We start from the raw sequence: 13,856 nt of genomic DNA on the forward strand, positions 1-13,856 counted from the left end.
CTCTCCCTCTCCCCCATTCTCTCCCTCTCCCCCATTCTGTCCCTCTCCCCCTACCCTGTTCTCTCCCTCTCCCCCACTCTGTCCCTCTCCCCAGCTCTGTCCCTCTCCCCCACTCTGTCCCTCTCCCCCACTCTGTCCCTCTCCCCAGCTCTGTCCCTCTCCCCCACTCTGTCCCTCTCCCCAGCTCTGTCCCTCTCCCCCACTCTGTCCCTCTCCCCCACTCTGTCCCTCTCCCCCACTCTGTCCCTCTCCCCATTCTGTCCCTCTCCCCCTCTCTGCTTTTGTCTTGCGGTTGATGCAGTGGCATTTTGCTCTGTGTTCGTCTCCACCTATCATTATACCACCGTGTCACTCAGGATTATTTAGGCTCTGATTCAGTTTTTCCTGTTCATCAGAAGCAGGATGTAAACTGGGCTGATAGAATATTAGCATTTAAACTGTCATGATAACCTCCTCACCTGTCATGATAACCTCCTCACCTGTCATGATAACCTCCTCACCTGTCATGATAACCTCCTCACCTGTCATGATAACCTCCTCACCTGTCATGATAACCTCCTCACCTGTCATGATAACCTCCTCACCTGTCATGATAACCTCCTCACCTGTCATGATAACCTCCTCACCTGTCATGATAACCTCCTCACCTGTCATGATCGCCTCTTCACCTTAGTCTGAAAAGCCAGATCCATCATATCCAAATGATTGTGAATTGTTGAGATTTTATGAAATATCAAATTTGGTAGAGGACTTTACTATTCCCATAGACCCGTGTTTAATTTAAACATACAATTTTGCCATATGATATTTAATTTTAACCAATTTTAACCATTTTAATTTAGCTCTACAGACCTTCATTAAGACCTATGAGGTTAGCTCTACAGACCTTTATTAAGACCTATGAGGTTAGCTCTACAGACCATTAAAACCTATGAGGTTAGCTCTACAGACCTTCATTAAGACCTGAGTTTAGCTCTACAGACCATTAAGACCTATGAGATTAGCTCTACAGACCATTAAGACCTATGAGGTTAGCTCTACAGACCATTAAGACCTATGAGGTTAGCTCTACAGACCATTAAGACCTATGAGGTTAGCTCTACAGACCATTAAGACCTATGAAGTTAGCCCTACAGACCATTAAGACCTATGAGGTTAGTTCTACAGACCTTCATTAAGACCTGAGATTAGCTCTACAGACCTTCATTAAGTCCTGAGGTTAGACCTATGAGGTTAGCTCTACAGACCATTAAAACCTATGAGGTTATCTCTACAGACCTTCATTAAGACCTATGAGGTTAGACCTATGAGGTTAGCTCTACAGACCTTCATTAAGACCTATGAGGTTAGACCTATGAGGTTAGCTCTACAGACCATTAAAACCTATGAGGTTAGACCTATGAGGTTAGCTCTACAGACCATTAAGACCTATGAGGTTAGCTCTACAGACCATTAAGACCTATGAGGTTAGACCTATGAGGTTAGCTCTACAGACCATTAAGACCTATGAGGTTAGACCTATGAGGTTAGCTCTACAAGACCTTCATTAAGACCTGAGGTTAGCTCTACAAACCATTACGACCTGAGGTTAGCTCTACAGACCATTAAGACCTATGAGATTAGCTCTACAGACCATTAAGACCTATGAGGTCAGCTCTACAGACCATTACGACCTGAGGTTAGCTCTTCAGACCTTCATTAAGACCTGAGGTTAGCTCTACAAACCATTACGACCTGAGGTTAGCTCTACAAACCATTACGACCTGAGGTTAGCTCTACAGACCATTAAGACCTATGAGGTCAGCTCTACAGACCATTACGACCTGAGGTTAGCTCTTCAGACCTTCATTAAGACCTGAGGTTAGCTCTACAAACCATTACGACCTGAGGTTAGCTCTACAAACCATTACGACCTGAGGTTAGCTCTACAGACCATTAAGACCTATGAGGTCAGCTCTACAGACCATTACGACCTGAGGTTAGCTCTTCAGACCTTCATTAAGACCTGAGGTTAGCTCTACAGACCTTCATTGAAACCTGAGGTCAGCTCTGCAAATGACCAGGTTTTTTTTCTCTCCCTGAAATCAGCCGTTGTCCCTTAATTGTTCATTTTAGATGAATATAGTTGATGCTGCGAGCATCAAGATGAATAGACTCAGTTGAATGTGTGAATAGCACAGCAATTAGACCATATTGATTGGACCAGACTAGGGTAAAATTTACATTTTTTTTGTCTTCTTGAACCACAATGAATCATAGACATTGTGCTAGACTCTAGCTACACTACTTGACTAAAAGTATGTGGACACCTGCTGGCCAAACATCTCATTCCAAAATCATGAGCATTAATATGGAGTTGCTTTTGCTGCTATAACTGCCTCCACTCTTCTGGGGAGGCTTTCCACTAGATGTTGGAAAATTGCTGCGGGTCTTGTTTCCACAAGAGCATTAGTGACGTCGGGAGCTGGTGTTGGCTTGGAACGCAGTCAGCATTCCAATTCATCCCAAATGTGTTCGATGGGGTTGAGGTCAGGTGCAGGCCAGTTAAGTTCTTCCACACATATCTCGACAAACCATTTCTGTATGGACCTCAAATTGTGCACCAGGGCATTGTCGTGCTGAAACAGGATTGGGCCTTCCCCAAACTGTTGCCGCAAAGTAGGAAGCACAGAATTGTCTGGAATGTCATTGTTTGCTGAAGCGTTAAGATTTCCCCTTACTGGAACTAGTGGGCCCGAACCATGAAAACCAGCCGAAGACCATTATTCCTCCTCCGCCAAACTTTACAGTTGACACTATGCATTCGGGCAGGAAGTGGTCTCCTGGAATCTGCCAAACCCAGATTTGTCCATCGGACTACCAGATGGTAATGTGGGATTCATCACTTGCTTCCACTGAGTCCAATGACGACAAGCTCTACAGCGCTCCAGCCGATGCTTGGCATTTCGCATGGTGATCTTAGCCAGGTGTGCAGCTGCTCACAGTTCACAGTTCTTGTGCTGACGTTGCTTTCAGAGGCAGTTTGGAACTCAGTAGTGAGTTTTGCAACCCGAGGACAGACGATTTGGACGCACCAGCGTCAGCACTCGACGGTTACGTTCTGTGAGCTTGTGTGTCTCCTGTACTCCCTGTTCACCCACGACTGCGTGGCCACGCACGCCTCCAACTCAATCATCAAGTTTGCGGACGACACAACAGTGGTAGGCTTGATTACCAACAACGACGAGACGGCCTACAGGGAGGAGGTGAGGGCCCTCGGAGTGTGGTGTCAGGAAAATAACCTCACACTCAACGTCAACAAAACTAAGGAGATGATTGTGGACTTCAGGAAACAGCAGAGGGAACACCCCCCTATCCACATCGATGGAACAGTAGTGGAGAGGGTAGCAAGTTTTAAGTTCCTCGGCATACACATCACAGACAAACTGAATTGGTCCACTCAAACAGACAGCATCGTGAAGAAGGCGCAGCAGCGCCTCTTCAACCTCAGGAGGCTGAAGAAATTCGGCTTGTCACCAAAAGCACTCACAAACTTCTACAGATGCACAATCGAGAGCATCCTGGCGGGCTGTATCACCGCCTGGTATGGCAACTGCACCGCCCTCAACCGTAAGGCTCTCCAGAGGGTAGTGAGGTCTGCACAACGCATCACCGGGGGCAAACTACCTGCCCTCCAGGACACCTACACCACCCGATGTTACAGGAAGGCCATAAAGATCATCAAGGACATCAACCACCCGAGCCACTGCCTGTTCACCCCGCTATCATCCAGAAGGCGAGGTCAGTACAGGTGCATCAAAGCTGGGACCGAGAGACTGAAAAACAGCTTCTATCTCAAGGCCATCAGACTGTTAAACAGCCACCACTAACATTGAGTGGCTGCTGCCAACACACTGACACTGACTCAACTCCAGCCACTTTAATAATGGGAATTGATGGGAAATGATGTAAATATATCACTAGCCACTTTAAACAATGCTACCTTATATAATGTTACTTACCCTACATTATTCATCTCATATGCATACGTATATACTGTACTCTATATCATCGACTGTATCCTTATGTAATACATGTATCTCTAGCCACTTTAACTATGCCACTTTGTTTACATACTCATCTCATATGTATATACTGTACTCGATACCATCTACTGTATCTTGCCTATGCTGCTCTGTACCATCACTCATTCATATATCCTTATGTACATATTCTTTATCCCCTTACACTGTGTATAAGACAGTAGTTTTGGAATTGTTAGTTAGATTACTTGTTGGTTATTACTGCATTGTCGGAACTAGAAGCACAAGCATTTCGCTACACTCGCATTAACATCTGCTAACCATGTGTATGTGACAAATAAAATTTGATTTGATTTGATTTGGTCTGTATAGAGTCCGGTCCTGTACAAGACTGACACATTTCTATTGGGTTTTATTTACTGCAGTGTCTACTAATTGTCAAAAAGCACAGCTGCTTTCCCACTGTATATCGCTATAGAATTTCCACAAATGCCTTACTCTACGTCATTCCCAAACATTCTAGGAAAGTATGAAAACGTGAAAAATGACCATATCTAAGTGCTCGCTTCCCAGAAAATGTAAAAAAAATATATAATAATAATAATTTTATAGAAAAACTTGGCATATTCTTGCTGAGGGTATATATAATATATATAATATATAATATAAACAGATTTTAAATAGATTTAATGTTGATAAAATGCTGTCAGTTCCACTTTGAATATGATGAGGAAACCTGTAGGAAACGTTGTGCTGAAGGTCTGAACTTCACCAAGAAGAACGTTGCTTCTTAACGTTCTCTGATCTATTTGAGAACATTCCTAGAACATTACCAAAATGTTAATGAAATGTTACCATGTTTGAACTTTTAGGAAACCTTCTGTTACAGTAATGAAATACCAAGAAAATAATATTATTTTGCCAAGTTCCTTAAATGTGCTGAGTGCGCTCCAAAGCCAATAAACTATCCTGCACCATTTCCAGAAAGTTGTGGCAAGGTTGTATGCAAAAGAACTATACTCTCACCAAGATCTAATAAACATATGGTTCTCAGAACATTGTGTGCTAGCTGGGTAGCTACTGAAACAACCTCATGACATTACTGTCCAGGATCATTCCACTTCAAAAAGCACAGGAAAATATGATTTTGATACCCACCATCTCAGATTGTTCTGAAGTCGTTTCTGTAATTACTTAGCATTCCTGCAACATTATTTTGTTGAAAATAATTTTATCTCAGAGAACTTATGCTAATTAATTGCACCCAAATTTGCCATTTTAATTGATAGGATTCCGATAATATTCAATAAATATAGTATCCAAAATCCAATTTGGATCCAAATTTTTGCCTACCAATGAGTAAGACATGAGGAAACAGTCCTCTATATTTGTCAGGTAGTATGGAGCTGTGGCTTGGAGTATTGCTGCTCCATACTATGTAAGTTATTCCCTGTGAATCTGGTGTTTTTTTCTCCCCTATTCAGATAAATTATTTACCACAAAGTAGTGTGAAAGTACCCTATTTTGAACACTAGATGCCGCTGTTGCTGCTATACCGCCACACACTTATCCATTTTTCTGTACTTGTGTTTATTGTATAGATCACAACATTTATTTTTTGCAACATTGTGTAGAAAAACAATAGATTTGGGCTCATTATGAAAATAAATTGTGGTCATCCTCACAATTCAAGCCTGTCCTCAATGAAAGCGATGATCAGATGGGAAGGCCATCCCTTAACACAAAGATGAATGGGCTCCTGTATTGAACCAAACCTCTGCTTTCCTCCCCACTCTGTCTTCTTCATTCAGACTGTCTTTTCAATAGCTCGCTGTGCTCCAACCAAATACACTAATGTCACCCTGGGCCTATCAGTCTGTCTGTAGGAGCATCTAGCATCACTATGGTGATGCTGTGTTGTTGAATTTGAGATGTAAAACACATTTTCAGAAAGGGATACAATACATTATTAATATTATTATTAGGGTGGAGGGAGGGAGAGAGACAAGAGAGGGGGAGGTGGAGAAAGAGAGAGAGGGGGAGGTAGAGAAAGAGATAGGTGGGGAGGTGGAGAAAGAGAGAGGTGGAGAAAGAGAGAGAGGGGGAGAGACGAGAGGTGGAGGTGGAGAAAGAGAGAGGTGGAGAAAGAGAGAGGGGGAGAGACAAGAGAGATGGAGGTGGAGAAAGAGAGAAGTGGAGAAAGAGAGAGGTGGGGAGGTGGAGAAAGAGAGAGGGGGAGGGGGAGGTGGAGAAAGAGAGATAGAATAGAGAGGTCTCAATGCTGTCTGATTCCAGAAGGGTAGTCACACCTCATTAATCTGCTCTGTGTCATTCCAGATGGGTAGTCACACCTCATTATCCTGCTCTGTGTCATTCCAGAAGGGTAGTCACACCTCATTAATCTGCTCTGTGTCATTTCAGATGTGTAGTCACACCTCATTAACCTGCTCTGTGTCATTCCAGATGGGTAGTCACACCTCATTAACCTGCTCTGTGTAATTCCAGATGGCTACCCGAGAGATGAAATGATCTACAAGTGGAGGAAGAACTCCGTGGAGACATCCGACCAGAGGTCCTGGAGACTCTATCAGTTTGACTTCATGGGACTACGCAACACCTCACACATAGTCAAGACAACAGCAGGTAAGGTTGTTTACCATTAGTGTTATATTTGGTAATAATTTATTTTAATGAATGTGTATGTGAGTGTTCTGAGTCATGAATAAAGATGTTAACTGATACCCTGTCTCCTGTTGGTCACTATCTCTCTATCCCTCTAAACTGACATCTCTTGCAGAGTTTACCCTTAGCAATTTGTAAGAGTAAGAGGCCCAGCCAGAGCCCAGACTTAAACTTGATCGAACATCTCTGGAGAGACCTGAAAATAGCTGTGCAGCAATGCTCCCCATCAAACCTGACAGAGCTTGAGAGGATCTGCAGAGAAGAATGGGAGGAACTCCCCAAATCCACAGACTGTTGTCCTCCCCATTCGGTAGCAACTTCTCCAACACCCGATTTAATCCATTTTACTTTTCTCCGCATTGAGGAACAATCTCCTTTTGACTCCAAAATTCCATTGAACTTTTATAGACTCTTCAGCAGACAGAGACTGCAAGAAACCCTTAAATTATTGTGAAGATAACTCTTCACGAGCTCTGGTCCTTGCATAATTGTGCAACCACAGTTTTTTTGTGCTTTCAAGACAAAAGGGAACTCAATAAATACATAAAAACTAGTTCAAATCGTGACATCAGTGATCTTCAGGTTGGAAAGTCTGAGCTTTAGATAGATGCAGAGTTTCAGACTTTGAATTCAGAGTTGGAGGACCATTCAAAAGGATTTTTCCAGTCAGAGTGTGTTTGTTTCGCCCGAGTTCTTAGTTGTCTTGAACGCACTGAAGTCTGAAGTCAGAGATTTCCGAGTTCCCAGTTGTTTTGAACACAGCATTTCTGTTGCACGTTAGCTCCCTACATCATCACTACAAGCGCTACTTCATTACATTTTTGTTTTTCCCTCCAACTCAGACCACTCCCATATTCTTGCTAGAGAAATTGTTCTTTGCTAAGACGCAAAAAATGCCATTTTACCATTTTAATTTAGAACAATAAAGTAACTTTTGTTACATGGAAATGATTTGATATTGAGAAACAAAATGGCTGCATTGGATCTTTGAATAGATTTGTTGGTTCTATTACTGTCATGGTTTCAGTCCGTGTTGGTTCTACTACTGTCATGGTTTCAGTCCGTGTTGGATCTACTACTGTCATGGTTTCAGTCCATGTTGGATCTACTACTGTCATGGTTTCAGTCCATGTTGGTTCTACTACTGTCATGGTTTCAGTCCGTGTTGGTTCTACTACTGTCATGGTTTCAGTCCATGTTGGTTCTATTACTGTCATGGTTTCAGTCCATGTTGGATCTACTCCTGTCATGGTTTCAGTCCATGTTGGTTCTACAACTGTCATGGTTTCAGTCCATGTTGGTTCTACTACTGTCATGGTTTCAGTCCGTGTTGGTTCTACTACTGTCATGGTTTCAGTCCATGTTGGTTCTACTACTGTCATGGTTTCAGTCCGTGTTGGTTCTACTACTGTCATGGTTTCAGTCCATGTTGGATCTACTACTGTCATGGTTTCAGTCCATGTTGGATCTACTACTGTCATGGTTTCAGTCCATGTTGGTTCTACTACTGTCATGGTTTCAGTCCGTGTTGGTTCTACTACTGTCATGGTTTCAGTCCATGTTAGATCTACTACTGTCATGGTTTCAGTCCGTGTTGGAACTACTACTGTCATGGTTTCAGTCCATGTTGGTTCTATTACTGTCATGGTTTCAGTCCGTGTTGGATCTACTACTGTCATGGTTTCAGTCCATGTTGGATCTACTACTGTCATGGTTTCAGTCCATGTTGGTTCTACTACTGTCATGGTTTCAGTCCGTGTTGGAACTAATAGTAATAGGGTCCAAGCCATTCAGTCCATGTTGTCGTCTCCTCTCCCCAGGTTATAGGGTCCAAGCCATTCAGTCCATGTTCTTCTCTTCTCCCCAGGTTATAGGGTTCAAGCCATTCAGTCCATGTTCTTCTCTTCTCCCCAGGTTATAGGGTCCAAGCCATTCAGTCCATGTTCTTCTCCTCTCCCCAGGTGATAGGGTCCAAGCCATTCAGTCCATGTTCTTCTCTTCTCCCCAGGTTATAGGGTTCAAGCCATTCAGTCCATGTTCTTCTCTTCTCCCCAGGTGATAGGGTCCAAGCCATTCAGTCCATGTAGTCGTCTCCTCTCCCCAGGTGATAGGGTTCAAGCCATTCAGTCCATGTTCTTCTCTTCTCCCCAGGTTGTAGGGTTCAAGCCATTCAGTCCATGTTCTTCTCCTCTCCCCAGGTTATAGGGTTCAAGCCATTCAGTCCATGTTGTCGTCTCCTCTCCCCAGGTGATAGGGTCCAAACCATTCAGTCCATGTTCTTCTCCTCTCCCCAGGTGATAGGGTCCAAGCCATTCAGTCCATGTTCTTCTCTTCTCCCCAGGTTATAGGGTCCAAGCCATTCAGTCCATGTTCTTCTCCTCTCCCCAGGAGATAGGGTCCAAGCCATTCAGTCCATGTTCTTCTCTTCTCCCCAGGTTATAGGGTCCAAGCCATTCAGTCCATGTTCTTCTCTTCTCCCCAGGTTATAGGGTCCAAGCCATTCAGTCCATGTTCTCCTCTTCTCCCCAGGTGATTACATAGTGATGACAGTGTTCTTTGACCTGAGCAGAAGGATGGGCTACTTCACCATCCAGACCTACATCCCATGTATCCTCACTGTGGTGCTCTCCTGGGTCTCCTTCTGGATCAAGAAAGACGCCACACCAGCCAGAACAGCTCTAGGTAGGCGAACCTCACTGAGCGGTTTTACCTACTTTTACTAGGTTATACTTCTAGGTCCTTAGGCTGGGTACCAGTCTGTTTATGCCACCATGCCACTCCTTGTCATGACAAACATTTGAGGAGTGGCATGAGTCTCTAGGTCTTACAATGCATTATGATGCCTGCAGGCTTTACTGAAGTAGTGTTGCCCTTAAAAAATAACTAGTACATGTACAACTGTGAAATACTGAAGGATTTAATTCTTTGGCATTTCAGTAATTTTTGTATTTTTTTCCTGAAAGGATTACACATCTAGGATTTACCTTTATAATCTTTATATCATGATTCGGTGAATTCAGATATGCTTGGAAGTCAGCGAAATACTTGAGTATATCGAAAGCTGTTTATGCTTTGATTGACCCCAGCCTACATGAAAATATTGGTAGGGCAAAGTCGATCGACAATATCTCTAACGCATCAAACCCAGCACAGTACTGGCCTTAGATTAAATGCAATATTAACTCATCAAGTTTTGAGCCACACACAAACATTCTAACATTTGGGTTATGATCAGTTTATGGCTACTTCACATATCTTAAACTTTTATTGCACAGAAGACCACGGTAGTGGGACATACTTTATAGAGTAGACTAACTAGGAAGACCACGGTAGTGGAGCATACTTTATAGAGTAGGCTAACTAGGAAGACCACGGTAGTGGAGCATACTTTATAGAGTAGGCTAGCTAGGAAGACCACGGTAGTGGGGCATACTTGATAGAGTAGACTAACTAGGAAGACCACGGTGATTGGGAGTCTCATATTGTCCCAGCGTTGCCTGGGTTTGGACGGTGTAGGCCGTTATTGGGAGTCTCATATTGTCCCAGAGTTGTCTGGGTTTGGCCGGTGTAGGCCGCTATTGGGAGTCTCATATTGTCCCAGCGTTGTCTGGGTTTGGCCGGTGTAGGCAGTGATTGGGAGTCTCATATTGTCCCAGCGTTGTCTGGGTTTGGCCGGTGTAGGCCGTGATTGGGAGTCTCATATTGTCCCAGCGTTGTCCGGGTTTGGCCGGTGTAGGCCGTGATTGGGAGTCTCATATTGTCCCAGCGTTGTCCGGGTTTGGCCGGTGTAGGCCGTGATTGGGAGTCTCATATTGTCCCGGCGTTGTCTGGGTTTGGCCGGTGTAGGCCATGATTGGGAGTCTCATATTGTCCCAGCGTTGTCCGGGTTTGGACGGTGTAGGCAGTGATTGGGAGTCTCATATTGTCCCAGCGTTGCCTGGGTTTGGACGGTGTAGGCCGTGATTGGGAGTCTAATATTGTCCCAGCGTTGTCCGGGTTTGGTCGGTGTAGGCCGTGATTGGGAGTCTCATATTGTCCCAGCGTTGTCCGGGTTTGGCCGGTGTAGGCCGTGATTGAGAGTCTCATATTGTCCCAGGGTTGTCCGGGTTTGGCCGGTGTAGGCCGTGATTGGGAGTCTCGTATTGTCCCAGTGTTGTCCGGGTTTGGCCGGTGTAGGCCGTGATTGTAAATAAGAATTAGTTCTTAACTGACAGGTCTACATAAATAAAGGTTAAATAAAAGTTACATATAAATACATTTACAGAGTAGATTAGCTACTGTAGGTAGACCACGGTAGTCTGACGTATTTTTATGAAGTAAACTAGCTAGTAATCGATCTTCCATGTTGCGACACTGAGTGTCTGTTACAAACGGGCCCAGTTAACAATAAGCAAAATATATAATGCTAATTGATCCCTGGCTTCATCTATTGCATAGCTCCAGTTCCATCAGATATACAGTGGGGCAAAAAAGTATTTAGTCAGCCACCAATTGTGCAAGTTCTTCCTCTTAAAAAGATGAGAGAGGCCTGTAATTTTCATCATAGGTACACTTCAACTATGACAGACAAAATGAGAAAAAAAATCCAGAAAATCACATTGTAGGATTTTTTATGAATTTATTTGCAAATGATGGTGTAGTTATACCTAACACTTCCTCTACATGTGCTTCCAAGGGTATTACAGTCAACAATAACACATGTAGTCTACAGGTTATTTAAAAATGTATATATTTCACCTTTATTTAACCAGGTAGGCTAGTTGAGAACAAGTTGTCATTTACAACTGTTACCTGGCCAAGATAAAGCAAAGCAGTTCGACACAACAACAACACAGAGTTACACATGGAATAAACAAACATACAGTCAATAATACAATAGAAAAGTCTATATACAGTGTGTGCAAATGAGGTAAGATTAGGGAGGTAAAGGCAATAAATAGGCCATAGTGGCAAAATAATTACAATATACCAATTTAGCTAGTCTACCTCAAAACAGATGTTATCTACTGTTAGCTACTGCTAGCTACTGTTAGCTACTGCTAGCTACTGTTAGTTACTGTTAGCTACTGTTAGCTACTGTTAGCTACTGTTAGCTACTGCTAGCTACTGCTAGCTACTGTTAGCTACTGTTAGCTACTGCTAGCTACTGTTAGCTATTGTTAGCTACTGTTAGCTACTGCTCCATGATCCACTGGACTTTAATCTTCTTTTCCATCTTGCTTTATTTTAAGGGATGGACATGTTTTAAAGTTTAGGTGGCTAATGAACACCAAGGAGACTTATCTTAACATTTACCACATTTCCTACGTTTGAAAATGATTTGCTAGGGGATAGCTAAGCTAGTCGACATATTTCAGCTAGCTAAGCTACCTAGCTTGACGAAGTGGTAACAGTGCGTGGTACCTTGCCATCACATCAGTCCTATGACAGTTACCGGGCATAAGATGTTGATTTATCTGTGGCCAATGGTCAACTAGCCTTCTTGGGAGAGGGCGCTTCTACTGTAAATCAATGGAGCACTAAAGATTGGCTTTTGCTGGCTAGCTCTCTCAGCAGGTACTGCTGTGACATAGTCCCCATGAATGACAGCACCCTGAGCCAATCACGCACAATCAGAGAAGATCAATGACACCCTCGCTCTAATTTCTCTGTCTGCCCCTCCACCACAGAAAGCACTGAGCGAAGGCTTGAACAGCTGCATTAGGAAGCTGCTTTACTCTACAAAAATGTAGCTAAACAACACTGCAATGGGAAAACGACCACATATTTTTATTACATCAAGCTATTTTTGTATTAAATTTGATTATTTGCTTACTGATATGATATATTGTTGGGATATGAAATAACAGAATAGCATGCAAAATCTCCTCAATATTGGTGTTGCTCCGCCCACTGCATTAGGTGTTTATGTTTATAACTTCCTCTGATGTTCTCCTTATCTGTTTGTCCTTGCTGTCTGTTTGTCCTTGCTGTCTGTTTGTCCTTGCTGTCTGTTTGTTACTGAGCTGTGTTGATGTGTAGGTCAGTCTCTCAGCTTGCAGCCATGTTGCTTCTCTTCTTTCATAATGCTTTCTTACCTTTTCTTTCCTTTAACTGCCTCCTCTCCATTAGTTCATGTGCAGTCCTGTGGAACGTTCTGGTTACTGCCTCCTCTCCATTAGTTAATGTGCAGTCCTGTGGAACGTTCTGGTTACTGCCTCCTCTCCATTAGTTCATGTGCAGTCCTGTGGAACGTTCTGGTTACTGCGTCCTCTCCATTAGTTAATGTGCAGTCCTGTGGAACGTTCTGGTTACTGCGTCCTCTCCATTAGTTCACGTGCAGTCCTGTGGAACGTTCTGGTTACTGCGTCCTCTCCATTAGTTAATGTGCAGTCCTGTGGAACGTTCTGGTTACTGCCTCCTCTCCATTAGTTAATGTGTAGTCCTGTGGAACGTTCTGGTTACTGCGTCCTCTCCATTAGTTCACGTGCAGTCCTGTGGAACGTTCTGGTTACTGCGTCCTCTCCATTAGTTAATGTGCAGTCCTGTGGAACGTTCTGGTTACTGCGTCCTCTCCATTAGTTAATGTGCAGTCCTGTGGAACGTTCTGGTTACTGCCTCCTCTCCATTAGTTAATATGCAGTCCTGAGGAACATTATAGTGAAGGTAAAGTAGTACACACGTTGTACAAGATCTTCAGTTTCTTGGCAATTTCTCTCATGGAAAAGCCTTTATTTCTCAGAACAAGAATAGACTAATGAGTTTCAGAAGAAAGTTCTTTGTTTCTGGCCATTTTGAGCCTGTAATCGAACCCACAAATGCTGATGCTCCAGACACTCTAAAGTCTAAAGAAGGCCAGTTTTCAGCTGTGCTAACATAATTGCAAAATGATCAATTAGCCTTTTAAAATTATAAACTTGGATTAACTAACACAACGTGCCATTGGAACACAGGAGTGATGGTTGCTGACAATGGGCCTCTGTAAATATAACATTTTTAAAAATCTGCCGTTTCTAACTACAATGGTCATTTACAACATTAACAATGTCTACACTGTATTTCTGATCAATTTGATGTTATTTTAGTGGACCAAAAATTTGCTTTTCTTTCAAAAACAAGGAAATTTTTAAGTGTCCCCAAACTTTTGAACGGTAGTGTACATCAACGAATTGG

At 43.2% G+C, this 13,856-nt stretch overlaps 1 protein-coding gene across 1 annotated transcript in view; it reads left to right on the plus strand.

Moving 5' to 3' along the window:
- LOC110523058 (gamma-aminobutyric acid receptor subunit gamma-3) overlaps positions 1–9,681 on the plus strand; it is a 130,157-nt gene extending 120,476 nt beyond the window's left edge. Inside the window, exons 4-6 of the mRNA XM_090236717.1 lie at positions 6,528–6,665; positions 9,234–9,386; positions 9,668–9,681. Of these exons, the coding sequence (XP_090092843.1) occupies positions 6,528–6,665; positions 9,234–9,386; positions 9,668–9,681 (305 nt within the window). The remainder of the gene's footprint in view (positions 1–6,527; positions 6,666–9,233; positions 9,387–9,667) is intronic.
- Positions 9,682–13,856: the final 4,175 nt, after the last annotated feature.

The sequence above is a fragment of the Oncorhynchus mykiss genome, chromosome 5 (genome assembly GCF_057628025.1).
Source record: "Oncorhynchus mykiss isolate SJ-2025 chromosome 5, ASM5762802v1, whole genome shotgun sequence".
In the NCBI taxonomy this organism is placed as follows: Eukaryota; Metazoa; Chordata; class Actinopteri; order Salmoniformes; family Salmonidae; genus Oncorhynchus; species Oncorhynchus mykiss.